Source organism: Mytilus trossulus, chromosome 6 (assembly GCF_036588685.1).
Source record: "Mytilus trossulus isolate FHL-02 chromosome 6, PNRI_Mtr1.1.1.hap1, whole genome shotgun sequence".
Lineage (NCBI taxonomy): Eukaryota > Metazoa > Mollusca > Bivalvia > Mytilida > Mytilidae > Mytilus > Mytilus trossulus.
The window spans coordinates 51,669,112-51,693,859 of record NC_086378.1 but is presented as its reverse complement, the minus strand read 5'-3'; the positions used below and the strand labels follow the sequence as shown (position 1 = coordinate 51,693,859).

The 24,748-nt window shown below is 32.4% G+C and overlaps 1 protein-coding gene across 1 annotated transcript in view; it reads right to left on the bottom strand.

Annotated features, from left to right (window-relative positions):
* LOC134722788 (uncharacterized) overlaps window positions 1-24,748 on the bottom strand; it is a 93,970-nt gene that overhangs the window by 11,352 nt on the left and 57,870 nt on the right. The window contains exons 47-66 of the mRNA XM_063586416.1: window positions 24,163-24,362; window positions 22,820-22,934; window positions 22,129-22,292; window positions 20,943-21,057; window positions 20,327-20,526; window positions 17,870-17,984; window positions 16,384-16,538; window positions 15,369-15,483; window positions 14,260-14,546; window positions 12,567-12,678; window positions 11,929-12,149; window positions 10,506-10,620; window positions 9,277-9,503; window positions 6,010-6,124; window positions 5,247-5,410; window positions 4,115-4,232; window positions 3,402-3,661; window positions 1,808-1,928; window positions 744-1,006; window positions 289-433 (exon numbers count right to left, since the gene is read on the bottom strand). Of these exons, the coding sequence (XP_063442486.1) occupies window positions 289-433; window positions 744-1,006; window positions 1,808-1,928; window positions 3,402-3,661; window positions 4,115-4,232; window positions 5,247-5,410; window positions 6,010-6,124; window positions 9,277-9,503; window positions 10,506-10,620; window positions 11,929-12,149; window positions 12,567-12,678; window positions 14,260-14,546; window positions 15,369-15,483; window positions 16,384-16,538; window positions 17,870-17,984; window positions 20,327-20,526; window positions 20,943-21,057; window positions 22,129-22,292; window positions 22,820-22,934; window positions 24,163-24,362 (3,327 nt within the window). The remainder of the gene's footprint in view (window positions 1-288; window positions 434-743; window positions 1,007-1,807; window positions 1,929-3,401; window positions 3,662-4,114; window positions 4,233-5,246; window positions 5,411-6,009; window positions 6,125-9,276; window positions 9,504-10,505; window positions 10,621-11,928; window positions 12,150-12,566; window positions 12,679-14,259; window positions 14,547-15,368; window positions 15,484-16,383; window positions 16,539-17,869; window positions 17,985-20,326; window positions 20,527-20,942; window positions 21,058-22,128; window positions 22,293-22,819; window positions 22,935-24,162; window positions 24,363-24,748) is intronic.

The following is a 24,748-nucleotide window of genomic DNA, read 5'->3' as shown; positions in this document are numbered from 1 at the left end:
ACCTTCCATTACTTTAAGTAAATTTGAACCAAGGGCATATTACCCACTTACTTTTCATAAAAGACTCCAATAGCCCATAAATATAAGGTAAGATTCATTTCAGCCTTTTCCCTTCATTTAAAAAAATTCAAATATCTCAAAAAGGAGTTCCATAACCTATCAACATTTATGCTCACTTAGTTTCTTAACTGATGCTCTTCTGACTTATAGTATTAATTTTAAATTCTACATTTTTTTAATTTCAACCCAACTGACTCCTTTAAATAGTACTATATATTTAATACTAACAGTGGGTCACAGTAATAATATCCAGTCTTTCCATCCATACACTGACAGCTGAAGTCACACCCATCATTCCATTTTTCTCCTTGGTTATACACCAAATATTTTTCTGGTTGACCATTAGCAGCTTTACGATGGAATACACACTGACCTGGAGAAATTAAAATGTTCTAATAAATGGCAGATTTATACAATAAATTCTTTGATTCTACAATCAAATAATACTATAATTCAAATAATGAAAAATATTCAACTAGTGATTAAACAACACATTAAATCTCTAATGTATGTAGCACATGATTAATTCAGTATTGTTTGAACACGAGTTGAATATTTGAGGATATTGTAATTTTTGGAGAAAATCATTATTTTTCATTTTATACATTACCATTTACAAATTAGTTAATAATGCTATGTTCCCCCTTTTTCAAAATTTCCTATTCTATATAAGAAAGACTTACTTCTGATTTCAGAAAACTGTTGAGGTAATATTGGGAAACCTCCTCCAGGTAAACTTGGAGCAGAAGTTGGTTTTGGTGTGCCTATATTAATGATACCACTTGGTGTACCTGTCACTTTTATGAAGGGGGCAGACGTAGCAATGACTTCACCAGGTGGTTTAAATGATACCCCTGGGATATCACATTTAAGTTTAGCACAACATTGACCTGGGATTGATATTTTCGTGCAGTAGCTAGGCAGAGAATCAGGCAGCTGAGGACATCTGAAATGGAGAATTCAAAATAGTACATAGAATATAAAAAATATGTGCTCAACAAATACAATGACTGATTCATTGTTGATAACTTAATATTCATGGACAAATATTTCGATCATCTCTATGAAAAGAACACAACTCACATTAAGTCCTAAGGAGTTCCTTGTAAGAAGAACTTAAAAATATCTGCTAAACTGTTGTTTGTTTTTTTTAACTTTTTGTCAGATATTCATAGTCATTTTGTTTCATCCACATAGTGGTAATATTAAATTTTCCTGCAAACCCACTCTTTTCTATTTTTAATTTTAAACCACATAGTGACTATTAGTCTAAGATGCTATTTTTGACAATCTTGAAAAATCCTTGTTATTTTTTTTTTAAACATTTGAAAGAAAAAAGAAGCCATTGTTAAATGTGTGAAAAATATAGAAGTGCTGTAAATCCGATATTTTTGTGTGCATTTATTATTGCGATTTAATCAATTTAGAATAAAATGCGTTTTTAATTTTTGCAATATTGAGAAAAATTTGGTTTAATTCATATAGAAATTTTTTAAATGCGATTTTTAATTATTGTGATTATAACTCTGTCGCATATTTCACAATAATAAAAACATTGCAATAATTTCTGAATTTACAGTATCATTTCCCGTCAATTTTTTAATTGATTTTATCTAAAAAACAAGGACACATCCCTTTAAAATCCTTAAAATTTGTTCTGCTGTTTAAATATAACAGTTCCTTAAAAAGCTTGCTATTTTGAAACCAAACAGAGGAGCAGACATCCATAAATATAAATAAATCTTACTTTGTTACACATTTATATTGTCCATTAGAGGCATCTTCACATGTACACACATAATCACATCCATCATCCCAGGACTGTCCTTCTTTATACACAACATTCTTGTATACACATGCTCCAAACCCTACAAAACATGTCAAAGAGATAAGAATATGTGGATTTAACACACTTTACATCTGTACAATTTCATGACTTACTGTAAATTCAGAAATTATTGCGATGTTTTTGTAATTGTGAAAAATGTGACAGGGTTTTAATAGCAATAATTAAAACTTGCATTTTGAAATTTTTTATATGAATCAAACATGATTTTTCTGAGTAATGCAAAAACTAAAATCGCATTTTATTTTAAAATGAAAAAATCGCAATAATAAATGCACACAATAATTTCTGAAATTTACTGTAGTATTTAATTGGCAGATTTACACAACATTTTCTACAATTTAACCAATTTCAAAACAATAATTGTCAAAAACAAAAAGATGTTAGAGATGTGCAGAGAAAGAAAATACCCTTCAAATTAATGCAATGTTAGTATTATACAACAATTATGTAATCAATTATAATGTTAACTGTGTCTGCAAAATTTTTACAAGAAGTTTCCACTTTCAATTGAAATTTAGCTTCTTTATGGATATTCGAGAGGGTTGATTTTATTATATGTTGTTTCTATAGCCATTATCTACAAAAAAGTGTCTCTGATTTTGGATAGAATGTATAGATCAAATTTTACACCTAATCAAACATTATCTGCTTTTATGTGGTAAGGATATTTACACTAATTACAGATTTATGAGAGAATGGAATACAATAGCAATAATTTGAGACATCCTTTTGTAGCTCCTGCTGTGTTGATTAAGATTTCGTTAAAATTTCTGTATGTTTATAGAGATGATAGAGCTAAATTCATTCAAGTTAACTGACAAAGATTTTGCCATTACTTGCATAATAATTGATTTTATAATGATTGCATAACAAAAATATTGCATTTATTTAAAAGATTAATCATTTATCTATCTATAAATACTTCTTTTATTAATTTATATGACTTCTTAAGAAAGTTAAAGGTTGGAGATTGAAAGTAAAAAAATCTTTGTATTGTGCTACCTTAATAAGCAGGCTATAAAATTATTCTGAAAACTCTGCATTCCTTTAATTTTTCTTTTCCCTACTTTCTTTTCCAACCAACCATGCCTTAACATAACTTGTTGATTAGTTTAGATATAAGGTTCTCTACACTTCGATATCATAAACTATCACCCATAAGCCACAATGTGATCCTTTTTGGCAAGTGAGCCCAGTGGATGAGCTAAAAAAACCTAAAAGGCGTTGTGTCATGCAGCTGATATTTTACAATATCAATAAGAAGGAAATCATGATAATCTTTATATTGTTTTATTACTGGTCTTTTCCTCCTCCCTTAGACAGTTTTATGCGTGAGGAAATAAAATTGAGAATGTAAATGGGGAATATACAAAGCATATTTGATGACGATAACTTCTTCTCAGACATTATGATGTCACTGATAATGTCTGCTCACGTTTCAAAGCAATTAAAAGAGGACCATGAAGGGGAAGGACAATAAAATAATAAATACCTCCTCCTCCAACTCCTGTATAAGTTGTTCCATTAGGTCTTTGCCAGTTTGTGCCAGATATCACTCCATAATTTGCCACTGGAATGAGGTTCAGTGTGCCTGGTTTTGGTTTTACATTAGAGGACCCATTGATTGTGTTGAAAATTGGGTTCAGTGGAATGTTGGTTCCCGTGGCAACACATCTTGGAATCTTACAACATCCATCTGCTGGGTCCGGTACCAAACTACATTGAGCCGGTAAAGCTTGGAACAATTTACATCTAAAAAGGATAAAAAGATAAATATTCTCATCTGTTTATACATACTGAGAGTACTGATGTTAACCTTATCTAATCTTTTTTCACAATTTTAAGGGGATGAAAGGGGTGCAGTCTATATATAACTGCGTACTATACATGGCTGAATACGGGAGTACTAATTAGTAGAAGTCTGCAGTTTGATGTTTACCTAAAAACAATAACCATGCAGTCTCACTGTACTAAATTTAAAGTATAAGACTGTACTGAATTTAAAGTATAAGATATTTCATAGCATTGTTGCTTCATGTATAACTACAATCTCTTTCTTTTTTAAGTGAATTTGATCTCTGTTGATTTTTTTGGTTTTGTTTTCAATTCCATTTACCATTCTATCAATAAAGTATCGACAATACAAAATTTGTGATATTTTAGTATAGATATATAAAAATGGTCAATAGCAGCAAATAATCTTACTTGGCTTGACATTGGTAGATGTTCATAGTAGCATTTTCACATGTACAGTGAAGGTCACAGCCATCATTCCAACTTGATCCCTGAGCATGTGTGGTCCTGTCTTTGTAAACACACATATCTGTAAACAAATAATAATGTGCAAATAAATCAGGATATCTTAGTTTATGTTTAAACTCATTTCATTAACCTTTCAGCTGTATAAAATTTTGTGCCAATTTTTCTAAAAATGTGTGTAATTATTTTTAGTAAAGCAAATTCACTATCATCATAAAGATTCCTCTGCTGCATCAAATGTATTACAATATTTCTCATCTTTTGACAAATCAAAATTTAAAACGTATTGTAAAGAAAAAGAAATATTAAAAGTAAATATAGTAGAAATTTTTATATCAAAGTGAATTTCTTTTCATTCTGGTGTGCTTGATATTAAACAAGATATTTTCCTTTTTAAAATTCTTATTTGAGACAGAAAGTCAAACATTGGCATTGGAGCTTAAAAAAGTTAAAAGACAGAACTGATCAAATTTGTGAAATTTTGTTTTTGAACAGCATAATTTTGATCATTTACAATTTTACCTAGAGGCTCTGTGTGGCTAACCTAAGTCTATGCGCATATCATTAAAAAGGACACAGATGGATTCATGACAAAATTGTGTTTTGGTGATGGTGTTTGTAGATCTTATCTTACTGAACATTGTTGCTGCTTACAATTATTTCTATCTTATGACATTAACCTATGAATCCATCCCAGTAGTTAAAATTGTTTGTATAAATTCACAAAATTTACAAAATTTATGAAAATTGTTAAAAATTGACTATAAAGGGCAATAACTCCTTAAGAGATCAATTGACCATTTTGATTATGTTGACTTATTTTTAGGTTTTAATTTGCTGTACATTATCGCTGTTTACAGTTTATCTCTATCTTAAATAATATTTAAGATAATAACAAAAAAAAAAAACGCAATTACCAATTCAGAGGCAGCAACCCAACATCAGGTTTTCGGATTCATCTGAAAATTGTAAGATTTGCTCTAAATTCTTTGGTTTCAGAGATATAAACCAAAATCTACATTTTACCCCATGTTCTATTTTTGGCCATGGCTGGGTCACTATCTTATTACAATCTTACTGAATGGTTTTGGTTTTATTGGTCCTGGTGTAATTGTTGTTCCATCTGTATTTGGATTTGGTGTTATTATTTGACTTGGATCACATCTAGGTTTACGGCAGCATGCATCGTTGGGATCCTGTTGGTAGGTACAATAAGCTGGCAGATTGTAGTATTGTGGACATCTGTAATAGTGAACAATCATTCCTTTAGAATATTTAATTTCTGGGTATACATTATTCATAAACTGCTTCAAATGAACTTGGAAGGAACTAAAAAATGTTGAACCTGCTGCTGTATCACAAAAACAGATAAAAAATGTCTAAATATAGCTAACCAGCCAGTAAATATAGGAATTTGACTGCAGTAAGTGCACTCTTTGCTCCTAATAAAGGGTAAACCATCATAGAATTAGTAATTTAAATTTTAATGAACATCCCATGGACATGCATCTATATTTATGTAACCATTATTTTTCTGATCAAATTCCAATATAAAGAAATGTTTTTGCAATGCAAGCCATATGATTAACGCAGACTTCAGTTGCCATTTGCCCCTTCAGAATCTAAAGGATTATGGGTAATCTCATTGTTTGTACACCAAGGCAAGATGAAAATTATGTTATGTCATTGGTTGAATTGCCATTGTTTAGTACATTTTAAACCAATCACAACATTTTGGTATATGCTTTTTAAATAATACCCAGAATGCATTACATTCTGCAACTGAGAATTGAACATATGGTATCTTCTACAATGACCTTTCACTTTTTGTATGGCCTTACCTGTAATCACACTTGTAACGACCTCTACTAGCATCAATACACTGACATCTATAATTACATCCATCGTCCCATCTCTGTCCCTGAGTGTAGGTCTTACTCTTGTATGCACAATAACCTGGTGAAAAAATAAATTTGATTATTTTCACAAGGTCTTTTAAAGTATAAATAAAAAATATTATTTCTTACAAAATATTGTTCAAAAACAAAAAAGAATTAATTTGCTGATTTTTGTAACTAAGATGTTATGTGTAGAAAGCCCAACTATTAAGACTCGAAGCTCACCTTAAATGGGAAAGGGCAAGTTAAATTGTACTACATCTAATTTAAATTATCCTATACTGTGAAAGTACTTTAATTCGTGGGTATCAATTTTCGTGGTTTGAGCAATATTTACATGTTCGGGTTTTTTTTAATTCGTGGATTTTAGTTTTCTAAAAAAAAAAAAAATGATAAATTAATGCCTTTAGAAACGAAGGTAACAAATACTTAGTAGTCTGGATTGAAGGAAATTGCAAAGTAAACATTGACCCGTGTAAATCGTAGTGATAACACTAATTAACCCATGATAAAGTGATCACCAGATTGAAGACCATCAAAGGTGCTAACTAGGCCATAAACATGTCACCGAAAGTAAACAGTAACATAAACAAAAGCTATAAACGTAACTTGAATTGTCAAATAATTCTTATCAAAATCAAGCTCAGCATGAAATTATTATTCTATATATATATGTACGAGAACTATAAGGATATAAAATGAACACTTTATCATACTAGCGTATCAATACCGGAAATCTGACTTTCATCGATCAAAAATATTTTTTATGAGAATTAAAAATTCAAAAGTTGTACAGGATTATTAAAAAATAAATGGGTATACGCATGCATGCGGTTGTAGTTCTATGACTGCTATTAAAGTATTCTCAGATTTGGCGTAATTCAATATATTCTCTAGATCATAGTCACACCAACCGATGGGGATCTTTAAATGTCTTGATTTGGACGATGGTTGTTTTATTTCGTTGGACACTTAAATTCGTGGATAAAGTCATCCACGAAAACCACGAAAAATTGGTACCCCACGAATAAAAGTACTTTCACAGTAACTAAACAAGAATGTGTCCATAGTACACGGATGCCCAATCTGCACTATCATTTTCTATGTTTAGTGGATTGTGAAAATGGGATAAAAAATCTAATTTGGCATTTAAATTAGAAAGATCATATCATAGGGAACATGTGTACTAAGTTTCAAGTTGATTGGAATTCAACTTCATCAAAAACTACTGACCAAAAACTTTAACCATAACTTTAACCTGAAGCGGGACGGACAGACGAACGAACAAACGAATGGATGCACAGACAGAAATAACATATTGCCCCTCAGTGGGGCATAAAAACTTTTCATGCTCTTTACAGAACTTTAAGGTATTTGAATTTGATATTACATATGGTGAAAACAGCATGCTTCAGGTGATCTTAAGGATGTACTCAGGTCAGGTTTCATCTTTTATGTCAGATGTACAGACTCCTTGGGTTTTTCCTACGATACAGGGTAAAATATTTGTCCCCATGTCACCCTTTCATTTTATTATAGAAGACTTTAATAGGTCATAAAAGGTCATTACTAAAATCAAGGCAGATTATAGATTTTTTTTCTTATTATTTGAGACAAAAATAATGCTAATGCTTAATATAAGATAAAAATTCCAAGTCAGTCTTTTCTTGACATTTTATAACTAGAGGCTCTCAAGAGCCTGTGTCGCTCACCTGTTACTGTATTTACTGATGTCGGTCATCTTGGTTGGTAGGTGGGGTCATTAGTCACTTTTTTTAAATAGATACCATAGTGATGATTGTGGCCACATTTAGTTTAATATGGCCCATAGTTTTAGAAAAGAAGATTTTTGTACAAGTTACAAAAATGACGAAAATTTGTTCAAAATTGACTATAAAGGGCAATAACTCCTTAAGGGGTACTCTTACAATTTTTATCATGTTGATTTATTTGTAGATCCTACTTTGCTGAACAAAATTACTGTTTACAGTTTATCTCTATCTATAATTGTATTCAAGATAATAACCAAAAACTGCAAAATTTCCTTAAAATCACCAATTTTAGGGCAGCAACCCATTAACGAGTTGTCAGATTCATCTGAAAATTTGCGAGAGGATAGATCTTATTTTGATGGACATTTAAATCTTAAAAGATTTGCCCTAAATGTCTTAGTTTTAAAGATATAAATCAAAAACTGCATTTTACCACTATGTTCTAATTTTAGCCATGTCGGCCATTTTGTTTGGTAGGCGGTGTCATCAGACACATTTTTCAAACTATATACCACAATGATAATTATCGCCAAGTTTGGTTTAATTTGGCCATGTAGTTTCAGAGAAGAAGATTTTTGTACAAGTTACAAAAACTGACGAAAATTTGTTAAAAATTGACTATAAAGGGCAATAACTCCTTAAGGGGTTGACTGACAATTTTGGTCATGTTGACTTATTTGTAGGTTTTACTTTGCTGCACATTATTGCTGTTTACAGTTTATCTCTATCTATAATAGTATTCAAGATAATAACCAAAAACTGCAAAATTTCCTTAAAATCACCAATTCAGGGGCAGCAACCTAACAACGGGTTGTCCGATTCATCTGAAAATTCTACGGCAGATAGATCTTGACCTGATTAACAATTTTACCCCCATGTCAGAATTACTCTAAATGTTTTGGTTTCAAAGATATAAGCCAAAATATACATTTTACCCCTGTGTTCTATTTTTAGCCATGGCGGCCATCTTGGTTGGATGGCCAGGTCACCGGACACATTTTTTAAACAAGATACCCCAAGGATGATTGTGGCCAAGTTTGGTAAAATTTGGCCCAGTAGTTTCAGAGGAGAAGATTTTTGTAAAAGTTTACGGACGACGGACGATGGACGCAGGACGACGGACGACGGACGCCAAGTGATGAGAAAAGCTCACTTGACCTTTCAGGTCAGGTGAGCTAAAAATCAAATATCTTAAAAAGTAGTTCCATGACCTATCAATATTTTTACCTTATTGTGTTCCTTAACTAATGCACTTCTGACTTAAAGTATCATTTTTTTTTAATTTCCTAACTACAAACTTAACTTTAGATTTTTACCTATAGGCACATGGACAATTTTGCCTCCTTTTATTCATATGGTCAACAAAAAAATCAAAAAAAAATCAGTTAATAATTCTTTGGGCAAAATGTTTGCATTAAACATAAGACAAGAAATCTACCTGTTCCATTTCCAAGATTGTTAGGAGCAATAGTTCCTTGACCAGTAATAGCACCCTGAATTGGAGTAGGAACAATAATGTTAGGTCTGGCAGTTGTTGGTGGTGTGCCTGTTCCGGTGTATCTTGCAGTACTTGGGAATAGGTTACATTGTGGTACAGTACAACATGGATCACTTTTGTCAGCAACCAAAGTGCATGTTGAAGGTATGTTGTTGAATACTGGACATCTGTCAAATAAATATAGTAGATGTATAAATATAAAAAAAGACGATGTGGTATGATTGCCAATGAGACAACGCTCCACAAGAGACCTAAATGACACAGAAATTAACAACTGTAGGTCACCATAAGGCCTTCAACAATGAGTAAAGCCCATACTGCATAGTCAGCTATAAAAGGCCCCAAATGACAATGTAAAACAATTTAAACAAGATAACACCCGTCACCCAGACTATTGCAACTAAGAATCATTTTAGGGATGTTTTTTACTGATCTTTGTCCTTCATAGCTTTGGCTTTGTCAATACTGCAACAATACAAGAGAATAATTGTTTAAAGAACTATGTGTAAAAATTTTACTTCCACATTTCATACCTGTGAACTCATGGGGGATTTCAAGTGCAAGAGGCCCTTATGCTCCTCTTATTGTGTGATAATTAAGTGTTCTTTATTTACTGCTATAATGATTAAATGAATATGCTGCAATTGTTTGCACCTGTCCCAAGTCAGGAATCTGATGTTCAGTGGTTATTGTCTGTTTTTGTGGTTCATAAGTGTTTCTCGTTTTTCGTTTATATATAGACTAGACCGTTGGTTTTCCCTTTTGAAAGGTTTTACACTAGTAATTTGTGGGGCCTTTATAGCTTGATGTTTGGTGTGAGCCAAATCTCTGTGTTGAAAGCCATACCTTGACCTATAATGGTTTACTTTTATAAATTGTTACTTTGATGGAAAGTTGTCTCATTGGCACTCATACCACTTCTTCCTATATATAGATATCTATATATTTGTTTAAATACCTTTTAACGCATTTGAATGCCTGTTTTGATGTCTTCAGTTTAAATAATGAAGAATTTCAAAATTCAAGTCGTCAACTGTCATAAAGGATATCCCTCATAAAACAGAATAGTTGGTAGGTTTGATATTTTCTTGATAAAATGCTGAATGTTTTGAAATTTTATTGTGAAGAAACTTTTGCATATGAATGCACTTCATACTTTAATATTTTACCTCTGTGTACAGCTGTAAAGACCTGTGGTTACATCATCACATCGACAACGTTTTTCACAGCCATCATTCCAAGTCTGTCCTTGTCTGTAGTATACTCCTTGATACACACAATATCCTAAATAAAAAGAATAATTAACATGAAATATATATCTCACTACAAGGAAAAATGTGTGAAATAATCATGTAGGTATCATAATTCTGAAATATTATAAACGGAATTCTTTCAATAAAACAATTGGTCCAAGCTGGCTTAAGGATGTTTGCTACTTTGTTTCAAAATAACAAGCTATGTTAAAGACATTAAAATTGAGTATTTAGACAAAGGAACTAAAAAAGACGAAAAAAAATGAAGGGTCTGTTTGTGCTTGTTTTTAGAGATATAAACCATTGAAAATTTGGCAGGAAATGATTCTTTCTAAATTTTTCATGCATTTAAAATTGGCACCTTTTTCTTTTCAAAAACTATGAAAAAATAACAAGGATTTTAAAAGATTTTCGAATATGGCTTTTGAAACTATATGTAATAATATTATGAAAAGAAAAGTAGGGGTTAGCCGACAAAATTTTTAATGACACTGCATAAAAACATAAAAAATATCTGGCAAAAATTTAAAAATGAGTAGCGAACATCCTTAATTAGTAATAACAACTTTCTGCTCATGACCAACTTCTCAACAACCGTGACGCTATATTTTTTCACCGTGATGCTATAATAATTCCTGCGACGCTACATTTATCTTGAAGATGCTATTTTACTTGTCCTCAATTTTTAACTTTCATCTATTATTGATTATGATCATAAAAATTATATCACCTTAAATTGTCATCCCTTTAAGTCGGACACTAAAGGAAATTAAGAGATTAAATATCTAGGTGTTAATTACCCTCAGGGTGACAACTATGCTGACACTTGTGACATGACTAATACCAATTTCGACATGGAAAAATGCAATCACAAAACAATTAAAAATCTACGTTTTGTATTACGAAATTTCAAAGATTGAAACGATTTTTTTTTTTTTTTTAAAAAAGGTCGTTTATTTGTGCAACTCTCCAAAAATTACTTTTTTTCTCTTCCGGTAATACGAGAGCAAGAATTTTGGTTTAGAGCTAAAATACGTTTACTTCTTTAAAAAATTATCATAATTGGCTTAAGTTTATGTTTAATCCATTCACAATCTCTTGTCCAACAATGTTTATTCACAGACTCATAATTAATATAAATCAATAGGATGTCTATAAAAAAGGGCCAACCAGAAGATCGTCTAGAAAAGATGATACTGCACAGATAAGGAAAAAAATATATAGTTCTAAAGATTTGCACAATGTTACTAATATAAGATGGTAATATAAGAAGATGATATTATAAAATACTGGTTTACAGTAGTGTTTTTTAACAATTTACAACAATATTGATACTGACCAGACTTTCCAAATGGTGATGGAGTTTGTTGGCCTGTCATTGGAGGATTGGTTCCCGGGTTCACAAACAATGGGCTATGAGTTGTTGGAACATATGGTTGATAGGTTGCTGGTAGAGATGGAGTTGGGTTAACCTTGTCACAGTAAGGTACTGGACAACAGCTGTCCTTGGGATTCTGGATCAATGTACAGAATTGTGGTAGGTTAGGATAAGTCACGCATCTACAAAATAAGATAGGGTTTATAATTACACAACAGAGGTTTTAAGTAAAAGGTGCTTGACACTATCATAGGACATTTATGTTAAAAATCTTAAATCAACTTCATTCTTAATTGATTAATGATAAGTCATTTAAGAAGAGAGGCAGATGATAAGGAATATGACAGCTAAATGTTCATCAACAAGCCTTACAAAAGAGGTAACACTTTAATTAATTTAAGATTAGAGCTCAGCAACAAAAAGGACATGGCTGAAATCCCACAATGAAATTTTCCCTAAAGTTTTCTTTGAAAAATTGCCTACTTTGTTTGTCAGATGAGGTCAAATAGGTTTTGATTTTTTTGATTTATTTTGATTTATTTTGATTTTTTTATTTTTTTTTGGGGGGGGGGGGGTGAAAAAGAAACCAAAGATTTCACCTTTCAGTACATTTGTATTGTCCAATCATCTCATTAACACATTGACATCTGTATTGGCAGCCATCATCCCAACTCTTTCCCTGTTTGTAGGATTTATTTTTATAGAAACAACCTGAAAAAGAACATGATTGTATAAACCTTACTTAGGCCTTTTTTTTTTAATTAGTTGGTTTACGGATCCGCCGACCCGATTTTGTTTAAAAGTGAAATAAAATTAAAATTTTGATTTCGTGTTGTTTTTTATTCCGCCGACCCGATTTTTCGAGTGCTGTGAATAAAAAAATTCGAGGCGTTCCAAAACGTTTTGTCTGTGTCAATAAAGCGTTTGTAGTGAACGGCATATTTTGAAAAGCTTCGAAATGACGCAGACGAATTCAAAAACCCAACGAGGGAGGACCATGGAGTCTGACGGCTTCATCTACTTTCAGTTGAATATTAAATTTGTTTATGTCAAGTATATTGTCCTCAAAAGATTTTTGGGTCAAACATGCACATATATTCATACGTGAAGACCACGTGCACCTTAAATGTGATGGTATTGTGTTCACCTGGAGAGTGAGAGATCTTGGGTTTGAACCTTGACCCGGTCAAATCAAAGACTTAAAAATTGGTATCTGCTGCTTCTTCGCCAAGCACGCTGCAATTGCAATTATTAAAGGAGTCAGAATAATGTGTTTGGGTAAGGTAACATATCTTTGGGGGAACTGTTACCTTGTGAGCTAGCACATTTAAATTCTGGCTCAGTGTGTCAGTTTAGCATTTCATTTCTCATTATCATATTCTCATCCTAATTATGCATCTGATTAGCCACTAGACATTAAACAACAATTGACCATCCATCCATCAAATTAAAGCATATCAAGATAAGAGCTAAACTATTTCTCCTCCTCAACCCCTGTAATGTCATGAATGAACAGCATTTTTTTTTTTTTTTTCCTCCAAATCAAATTTTTCAGAACAGTTATATGTGAACAAAAAAAAAATCTAAGATTGCTATTTTATTTATATTTTTTTTACCTCCTCCGACCCTAACCTTTGACACTAGTTGTCCGTAAACCAAATAATTAAAAAAAAAGGCCTTATCTTCAGTATTGTACCACTTTCGCATGGCATTATTTGTGTGTGTGTGGTTTATATGGTTGTCTTTATGTTGACAATATGGACTTTGATGGCAGAGTGGTCTAAATAGTCTAACTACTGTATCACCAGCCTGTCAACACTGCGGTTGTGAGTTAAATCTAGACTCCAATCTTAATTGACAAGATTGTCACTTTTTCTGCTGGATGTCATGGTTCCCACCCTTACTCTGGCTTCCTCCACCAGTAAAACTTGATGGCTAGGAAATACTCAACAGTGCCTAAAGTGGCGTTTACTACCAATCAATCAATCAATTAATGTTGACATCACTCTTTTCCAATATAAGATCAAAATTTCACACATTTAAATGAAAAATCTTTCTTGATAATGATAACAGTAAGATTTATATAAAAGGTGATAAAGAAAGGGTATGGAAAAAAATCACTCTACTTCCTGGTTGGTGTCATCTATGAGAGCTTGTCATAACTGTGAGAATTTAATATTAAACAGTTATGTAGTTACTTGGCAATATTTTTTTTTTTAAATATTGATTTTAGTTAAAATAATAGGACATTTTTTGAGTGGGAACTCACTTTTGTCCAATAACCGTATTTACCTGGTTGAGGAGTAGGTGCAGGTTGTGTTGGCAGTCCTGGTTGAGGAGTAACTGTGACAATCTGTCCATTAGGTAACCTCATCGTTGGTGCTGGAGTTGGTTGAGGGGTTGGGTTTGGAGCACTGCCAGTGAAGGATCCATATACTGGTACTGGGGGAGTGAAGATTCCAGGAGTAGGTGTGGCATTATCTGGTATCAGTTGACACTGGGGAACTGTACAACATTGAGGGTCTTTTGGATCAGGCACCAGAGTACAATATGAAGGTATATTGCTGTAACTGTTACATCTGAAATCAAGGAATTTATGTTAAGACATACTAAATTCCTCAATTATTACATTTACTTTTTCTTGCAAACATACAGTTTATTCAGTGATTTTATTTAATTCTCCAAGGTTTTCCAGAAAAATCTATTTTTTGAAGAGAAAGGGGCAATGTTGAAACAGAAAACTGATTAATTGAGTATTATTTTGGTATTCAATACTCTATACTAACAAGCAATACTCAGGTACTCAAGTATTCGTTGACATCTTATTATTTTTAATCATCATGGATAAACACTCTGGCAATAAATATTTAACTTCTTGGAATTGAGTATGGAACATTGTTCTCTACTTGCTGCCAACTGGGACTAAAACATGAACATCTTTCATCCATTGGTTTCATCTGCTGACCAATTTCATAAAAAACCAATGTGTTCCCTTTACAGCCAAACTAAAAACGTGCTCATCCAACACATACCTGTTCTATCACATCAGGTCATGTGATACGTGAACAATATTTGGCAAGTAAATATTTTGAGGCCTACGGTAAACAAAACTTATTTTCGTGAGGGATTTAATATCACAAATTTTGAGTAGAAAATAACCTGAATATGTGAAACTTGGATCTCCACTTATATAAGAAAATAATAAGATAGCGACAATAAATCGCTGTGAGGTTGGCTAGAAAGAACTTAACGTGAAACAAAAGTGTGCGCGAATATAAGATGATGTACAGTATTCATTCATGTGTTTATTCATTCAATCATTTGTATTTCCCAACCCAAAAGATTTTTCCCTCGCAAAAAACTGCTTCATGTAAGCTGTTATAACAATGAATAGTATATACCTTTGCTGACAACGATAGAATCCTTTCATTGCATCTTCACATCTGCAGACCAAATCACATCCATCATACCATTGTTGTCCCTGTCTGTATGCTACGCCATTGTATACACACATTGCTGAAATTTCAAATTTGTTTCTGAATTTTTACATACTGTTAATTCAGAAATTATTGCGAGTTTTTTTTTAAAGCGAATAATGCCACTGGTTGAGTATCGCAATAATTAGCACTTGCATTATGATAACTAATACATATATCTGCATACAGATTTTCCTGAAATCACAATAAATATTCTTGCATTTTAGTCCATTCCTCAAAAATGTTAATAATTTTTTAATTTACAGTTTTCATTTTTCTTTCCCTTATTTAACATTAACATTTTCATATTAATTTTTTTTTTTTTAATGAATAGGGCTAAATCAATAAAATTATTTTAAAAATAATATAATTTTTGTCAATATGCATGTTTTTTGCTTTATCTGATTGAAATCTTATTTAATAAAAAAAAAAGTAAAAGTGGTGTGTTAAAGGTATTTGCAGTTGAAAAAACTATAGGGTTCTACTGTTTTGGATAGAAACTTTTTGCTTGTTTCCAATGCTAACGAATATATCTCCCTTCATTTTAGAAATCTTTTTAAAAATAAAACTAATTTGAAATATACAACATTTAAGCAATTTGTATGAAGAATATGTAAATCAAAATAACACAATAATATGTGTTCATTTCCATATTGTGTGAACGACAAAATCTAGGGCAAATTTCTAATTTAACATTTACATTTAACAGTTCCCTTCATATTGAACTGGGTAAAAGTTGATGTAAACTTTAATCTACCTTAAACCATAATTAAATTTTATACAAAACTGATGGATGGAGGGATACAAGCACAAACAGAATTGAAAACAAAATAGACCTCTACAATTGTAGACTTGGCATAAAAGGTAGAAACAGCAATCCTAACTATTTATTACGAAGACTACTAAAATTTGCAAATATTCATTATTTTGTAAAACTTACATGTTGGTTTAGGGGTAAGATATGTTCCTGGACTTGGTGGTTGTTGACCTGGACCTAGAGTTGGTTGTACTGGACAGTAAACTGTCTGGCAGCAAGTGTTTTTGGGATCTTGTACAAGGGTACAGTAAGAAGGAACTTGTGGGAATTTTGGACATCTGAAAAGAAGAAAACATGCTTATTTATAAATAAAAAAACTTTTAAGGACATGTTTGCATGAGGTTCTCAAGTAAGACAATATTCATACATGTGATGGACTGTAAAACTCAGATCAGGAGATTAGGAAATTTTGGTCAGGAGATTAGGACTTAGATCAGGAGGTTTTTAATCGACATAAATTTTGTTGTAAATGTAGGCGTATGATGTAGAAATTGTCTTTTTAATTGTTTTTTCTTCAAATTTTCATAAAAATGTTAAGCAATAACAATAGTATTGCATGGTTTTTAAGCATTCTAAAAGGAAAGTCATAATTCTAAAAAACTCAAACAGTGTTTAAACTAATTAGCTATTTTGGCTAAATAACTCATAACCTATTGTACTGACACTTATTTGAATTTTTATTCAGTATAAAATCTTCAACATTGTACATACCAACCACTTTAAAAAAGGACAGACTTTTCATATAAATTTTAATTTTATCCTTGAATAGAAGTCTATATTCCTAAAAGAATTTATAAATTTATATTCTTTAATTTGTCCAAAACATTTAAATTCATTTAATTATCATCCTTTTATCATTATTTGATTAAAATATAATTCATTTATATTTGTTTTACAATTTAATTTTTTACAGAAAAATAACTTAAAACAGGATAATTCAAAGGGAAGTAACCAAAATTTATTTCCAATATACAAAATTTTTATTACACAACGGCAGTTAGCCAGACGTAAACATCGTTGATTACCAGTATGTTTCACACTCAAGCTGTCAAGTGAAGCCATATAATTATACATCTTCTTTGATTTACAGGTAAAATTAAACATAGGTGTCAATTACACCTGTACGGTAGTAAGAAATTATCAAAAATGGCGGATGAAAATTTTCATTCATGAAATATTTTATACACGGGATTTTTTTCTCCTAAACAGGAGGACGGGAGGAGACCCCTTAAAACAGGATTATTGTACTCCCATCGGGAGGTTCACATGTATGCAATATTTCAAGCTGTGATATCTTTTTCAGTAGTTAACACCTTGTGAGATACTGGGTTAGATTTGCTCAATCTTTAGCTTTACATGTATATTTTTTTTTAATGATATTTGTTTGTTCATCTTTTTCTTTTGGTCAAGTTTTGTCAATTTTTTGGCATAAGAAATAAACTCTAAATATCCTTTTAAAATTGTATGATATTGATCTTAAATTTTGGCTGAGTAGTCTGTAATCCATGATTCCTGTAGCATTGATAGAAAAAAAATTGTATTTTTTTTTTTAAAGAATTTTCAAAGAGGGAAAACAAGTAAATATGCCATGAATGCAATTTAAACTCACACTTCAGTACATCTGTAACGTCCAGTTGATTCATCAAAACATTCACATTCAAATAAACAGCTGTCTTTCCATTTTTGTCCTTGTCTATATGACTGTCCGTTGTAGACACATGCCTCTGTAAAAAAAAAATGTGAAAGATAACAAAATAAACATTCCTCTACTTTTACATTGACCATGGACTTTCTTTAATTGAAATAAAGTTAAAACTGCAAGGAACTGTATCTTTTCCTACACATTCTCAATTCATTTCAATGGAAAGTAATCAACAATGTCTTGAAAAACCCATTGTTGTGTGATATCATGATCAGATAATTATAGGATTTATTTCACATGTGAAATTATCGGTTTTTATTTACTGAGAAGTCAGTTTTTCATTGCAACCAGGGCAGTGTTATGAATTAATATAAACATTGAAATTGTAATTACTGAAATATATGACCAATGAGGTCATCTTTTTTCACAATGAAATTACCCATAGTCACATAGATTTTGCAATGGTGAATAGACGTCAAACAAAATAAACATTAACTGCTTTTGTATGCGCAATATATGGGTGTTATACATTTATTCATTCATCAAATTGAGAATGGAAATTGGGAATGTGTTAAAGGGACAACCCGACCAAAGAGAAGAAAACAACACAAGGTCACCATTAATGGGTCTTCAACACAGGTGACCTTCAGCTGGCCCCTAAACAAAAATGTGTACTAGTTAAGTGAAAATGGACGTCACACTAATCGGCGAAACATATAAATGAACTAAAATTTAAAAAAAACATACAAGACTAACAAAGGCCAGAGGCTCTTGACTTCGGACAGGCGCAAAAATGCAGCGGGGTTAAACATGCTTTGTGAGATTTCAACCCTTCCCCTATACCTCTAGCTAATGTAGAATAAAACAAGAATGTGTCCATAGTACACGGATGCCCCACTCGCACTATCATTTTCTGTTTAGTGGATCGTGAAATTGGGGTCAAAACTCTAATTTGGCATTAAAATTAGAAAGATCATATCATAGGGCACATGTGTACTAAGTTTCAAGTTGATTAGACTTCAACTTCATCAAAAACTACCTTGACCAAAAACTTTAACCTGAAACTTGCACTATCATTTTCTATGTTCAGTGGACCATGAAATTGGGGTCAAAACTCTAATGTGGCATTAAAATTAGAAAGATCATATCATAGGGAAAATGTGTACTAAGTTTCAAGTTGATTGGACTTCAACTTCATCAAAAACTACCTTGACCAAAATCTTTAACCTGAAACTTGCACTATCATTTTCTATGTTCAGTGGACCGTGAAATTGGGGTAAAAACTCTAATTTGGCATTAAATTTAGAAAGATCATATCATAGGGCACATGTGTACTAAGTTTCAAGTTGATTGGACTTCAACTTCATCAAAAACTACCTCGACAAAAATTTTAACCTGAAGTGGGACGAACGGACGGACGAACAAACAGACGGACGGACGGAGGAACGGACGTACAGACCAGAAAACATAATGCCCCTCTACCATACCTGTCAACTCACCCGTTTTTTGCGGGTGATACCCGTTATTGTCACCTCTCACCCGGGAGTTTTTCTTTACCCGGCGGGTCCCGGGAATTTCTAACATTACCCGTTTCACCCGGATTTCTGACCGGAATTGTTTCCGGTATTTAGAAGTAATATGACCTTCGGTTTTATCGGTCTTTTTCAATGTAACCAAAAGTCAAAATGTAGGACTGTTTACCTGAGCTATGTAACGATATTTTGCATGACATTTTTCTTAACAAGCCAAGATTTTTTGTTTTGACAAAACTTGCTAAAACATTACTGGTTTTGCCAAACAGCAATGCAGGCAGTGAGAGGGCATTTTCTTTAGTAAAGAAAATAGCTACAGAGTTTAGGGCTGATCTTAATAAGGATACACTGTGTGCTCTTCTTTCTTGTAAAATGAATACACATTTGCATTGCTATGAACTGAAACCAAGTGCAGTTCTTTTAAAGAATGCCAAGTCTGCTACTATGGAATATAACAATAGTCTGAAATAAACTTGTATACATGTTCTAACTGTTTCATATACATATTGACTATATAAATTATATGTAAACATATTTTTGTTCTTCAATTGAGCCCGCAAAATGTCGTACGCGTTATGACCTGAGATTTTTTTTCTCAATGCAGGTCATGACCTGACTTTTCATTTTCAGAGGTTGACAGGTATGCTCTACTATCGTAGGTGGGGCATAAAAAAACAGATGGCAATACACACAGTAAAACTGTTTGCTTTAATAATATTTTATTTGATAAAATTACAGTAAAATAATACAAGCTGATGGTTTTTTTTACTTTTTTAATGTTTTTTCGTTGCTGTGTTTTTTCTTCTTTTTTTTTGGGGGGGGGGGGGAGTTTAGAGATGGATACAAAAACAAAGCCCAATATCAAATAGTAGAAAATATACTTATTCCTTACTTCCATTTGAAGTCTGTGGAACTTGACCATTTGGTCCGACTGGTGGTTTATTGCCTCCAGTAAATGATCCCTTAGGAGCTGTTATAACTTGGTATGGATTATTGGGGTTTTTGCCAACACATAATGGAGCCTGGCAACACTGGTCATTTGGATCTGTCAAAAGCTGACAACCGTCTTGTAGTGCTGGATAAGTAGGGCATCTACAACAGAAATAAAAAACCCAGCATGTAATGCAAGCTATCTGTATGTGGAGAATAATTTTGAGGAGACAGTTATTTTTTTTTTTGGATTTAAAAAATGAGGCTTGCGGAGCATTTTGAATATTAATTTAACTGTCAAAAGTGGATAAATATTGTATTGCATAAGACTTGGTGGTGAAATCTGTTTCACTATTGATTTTTAGACAATCTGTTGGCTAACTCTGTCTTTCTTTTTCAATGTTCTACTAAAAAGTGTGTTCTTTCAATGTGAAATTTCAGAAAAACAGGAAAATTTGATGCCATAATTGAATTTCGACCAATGATGAACTGAGATGAAAAGAACCACATCTTGATTATAAAAAAATAATCAATATGTTGGGGAAAGTATAAATCCGCTAAGAATAAGGGTAACTTACCTGTCATCACAGTTTATTAGACCCATAGAAGCATCATCACAGCGACATTTCTTTTCACAACCCACATTGAATGTTTGTCCTTGTGTATATGGTATACCATTATATACACAATATTCTGAAAAGAATTGTAAAAATAAAAAATTATTGTTTCCTTCCATATACATCCATGAAATACATTTTTGAATCATTTATGCAGAAAACCATGTTTGAGATGTCAAAATTTGTTCATACGATTTAAACAACTTGAACCAATTTTCTTGCAGTTAGGATTTTGGTAGTTTTACTGACATATTCATGGAAGAATTACTGCAGATATGATAATACTCGTCTATCAATGAGGAATTGCACTACCTATGAATTGGCAATTAGATGTTCCATTTCAATTTATAATATACTGTTTTTGAACATTCAAGGCCTATGCCTAATGGCATATCCTTGAGACTATTTTGGTAATTCAAGGTTGATGGTTGTACTAAATGTTTAGTCAAGTTATAGTTAGAATCAAAAATTGATGATCGAAATATTTGTACATAGCATGCAAGAAGTGATGTTAAGAGGTTTGAGTTTTAGAACTAATGAGTTCAGGTATGTTAGGATAAACAATTGGCAGATGGTTAGGTATTACTTGTTTGTTGTTACTTGTGTTGTATCATATATTGTTACTTACATGGTTGTGGCATGATATATGACTGGTGGTTAGTCTTTTGATTGTTAAAAGAAACTAGCTCAGCATGTTTTAAATAATTGTTGATGGCTAGGTTATTGGAACTTACTATATGTGACATATTAGGATTAATGTAAAGTTACTAGGTTGTGGCATGTAAGATATATAGAGGTGAAGGTTTGGTACCATTAAAACGTTAAAACCCGCTGCAATTGTTTGCACCTGTCCTAAGTCAGGAATCTGATGTTCAGTAGTTGTCGTTTGTTGATGTGGTTCATAAGTGTTTCTCGTTTCTCGTTTATTTATATCGATTAGACCGTTGGTTTTCCCGTTTGAATGGTTTTACCCTAGTAATTTTTGGGGGCCCTTTATAGCTTGTTGTTCGGTGTGAGCCAAGGCTTCGTGTTGAAGACCGATTATGGTTTACTTTTTTTAAATTGTGACTTGGATGGTGAGTTGTCTCATTGGCACTCATACCACATCTTCCTATATCTAGTTGGTCATCAGATATTTGGTACTTACTAGGCTGTGGCATGTTAGGATTAAATGTTGGTGGTTGGATGGTTCTGTTGGTTCCAGGTATGGGTGTTACATATATCTGAGGGCAGTTTGGTAGTGGACAACATGGGTCCTGTGGATTGTACTTCAGAGTACAGGTTGGTGGGATCTTGCTCATATCAGCACATCTAGAAAATGAAACAGAATATAATTTGTCTTAGTATGACTTAGTAGAAGTTGTTAAAATACTTATTGTTTAAAGCTCTATAAATATGCATATGTTGCTGTATTACATATTTGTTTTTAGTTTGTTATATTGTACATGAATTAGGCCATTAGTTTTCTGGTATGAATTGTTTTACATTGTCATTTCGGGGCCTTTTATAGCTGACTATGAACTATTGGCTTTGCTCATTGTTGAAGGCAGTACAGTGACCTATAGTTTGGTATCTTGTGGAGAAATATCTCATTGGCAATCATGTAACCACATCTTTTTTATATACACATAATTTGATATGTAATGCAAGATGCAAGACAGAGAAATTTATATTTTCCACAGATGGAATCAACCCAATTTTTTTTTTATTAAAAATGTTGTTTATATTGTGTATAAAATTTTCCCCAGTACAATCTCTGCATCTATTTCTGAATTAATAGAATAGGATTTTTTATAAAAGCAAAAATTAAATAAATCATTCCACATTATTTCACATACCTTTGAATACATTTATGCATTCCCATATCTGCATTTACACATTCACAAGTGTATTTACACCCATCCTGCCATCTTTGTCCTTGTGTGTATGATTTACCATTGTAAATACACACTTCTACAAAGCATACCATAACATTTAACAATGAGGTAAATTTAGAATTACACTTTGGGAGTATCTTTTAACATTAAATGCCCAGATTGGAAGAAAATTTTACTTTTGCAAAAAGCAAAAAAAACAGTAGTTTGACCTTTTAAATTGTACATTAGACAAACAACAATCAATCAATCAAAACTATTCAATATGTTATAGAATTTTTAAAAACTGTAAAAAAAATATTCAAGATTGTGATTCACTCAAAACCAGTAGAAGTGATTTTTGACAGAATCATCTTGTGTGAAGTGAAAAATTTACTGGTCTTTTAATGCAATGGTCCAAAACTCAGAACTTGTGTAAATGACCAAACTCAAGGAATACTTCACTAAGTTCACTACAAATTGAATATAACATTTTAGTAAAATGATCAAACTAAAGGATAACTTGAGTTGAAATTGCTTCAAACTACCCAGTTTGAGGTAAATTGATCAAACTAAAGATAACTTAAGTTGATCAAACTAAAGATAACTTGAGTTGATCAAACTAAAGGATAACTCAAGTTCAAATTGCATGCAACTCTTTGGTAAAATTGTCAAACTAAAAGATAACCCAAGTTCATATTGCATGTAACTATTTGGTAAAATGGCCAAACTAGAGGATAACATGAGTTCACACTGCAATTTACTCATTACTTACTAGGAGGTGTGGCTGTTGGTCTGGTTCCACCTGAAAACGAACATTTAACTATTTGCTCATTACTTACTAGGAGGAGGTGTGGCTGTTGGTCTGGTTCCACCTGAAAATGAACATTTAACTATTTGCTCATTACTTACTAAGAGTAGGTGTGGCTGTTGGTCTGGTTCCACCTGAAAACGAACATTTAACTATTTCCTGATACTTACTAGGGGGAGGTGTTGCTGTTGGTCTGGTTCCACCTGTAAACGAACATTTAACTATTTGCTCATTACTTACTAGGGGAAGGTGTGGCTGTTGGTCTTGTTCCACCTGTAAACGAACATTTAGCTATTTGCTCATTACTTACTAGGGGGAGGTGTGGCTGTTGGTCTGGTTCCACCTGTAAACGAACATTTAACTATTTGCTCATTACTTACTAGGGGAGGTGTGGCTGTTGGTCTGGTTCAACCTGTAAACGAACATTAACTATTTTCTCAATACTTACTAGGGGAAGGTGTGGCTGTTGGTCTGGTTCAACCTGTAAACGAACATTAACTATTTTCTCAATACTTACTAGGAGGTGGTGTGGCTGTTGGTCTGGTTCCCCCTGTAAATGAACCACCTGGGCCAAATGTAATGTACACGGGTGGATTTGTTCCAACAATTACAGGTGGATTTGTGTTCTGGGATGGACATTGTGGTTTTTTACAGCACTGTGGATCTGAGGGATCAGGAATCAGAATACAGTTAGGATTCTGAACATACTGTGGACATCTGAAGAAAAAAGACAAGTTGTTTTAAAATAGTTAAAACTTTTAATAAAAGACCAGATTATCCAATGTCCCCTGTTTGGACATATTTATCTGTCAATTTTTTTTTCTTCTTAGTTCCATACATGTGCTAATCTCACATATACAATTCTTACCAGATTTGTATTTAACTATTATCAGAGGTTTATACCAGCAAAGTCTCTGAAAAATTCAAAAATCAGTGCCAATCAACTATTTTGAAAAGAATTATGTCCCATGGAAATATTGAGTATTTGGGAAATTGCAATTTTTAGCTCTCTGGCATGGACATTTCTTGCCACATTTTTATTAACTGGCTAAATAGAGGAAGAAGAGGTTAAGGTGGTACCTAAAACTACAGGGAGATAACTC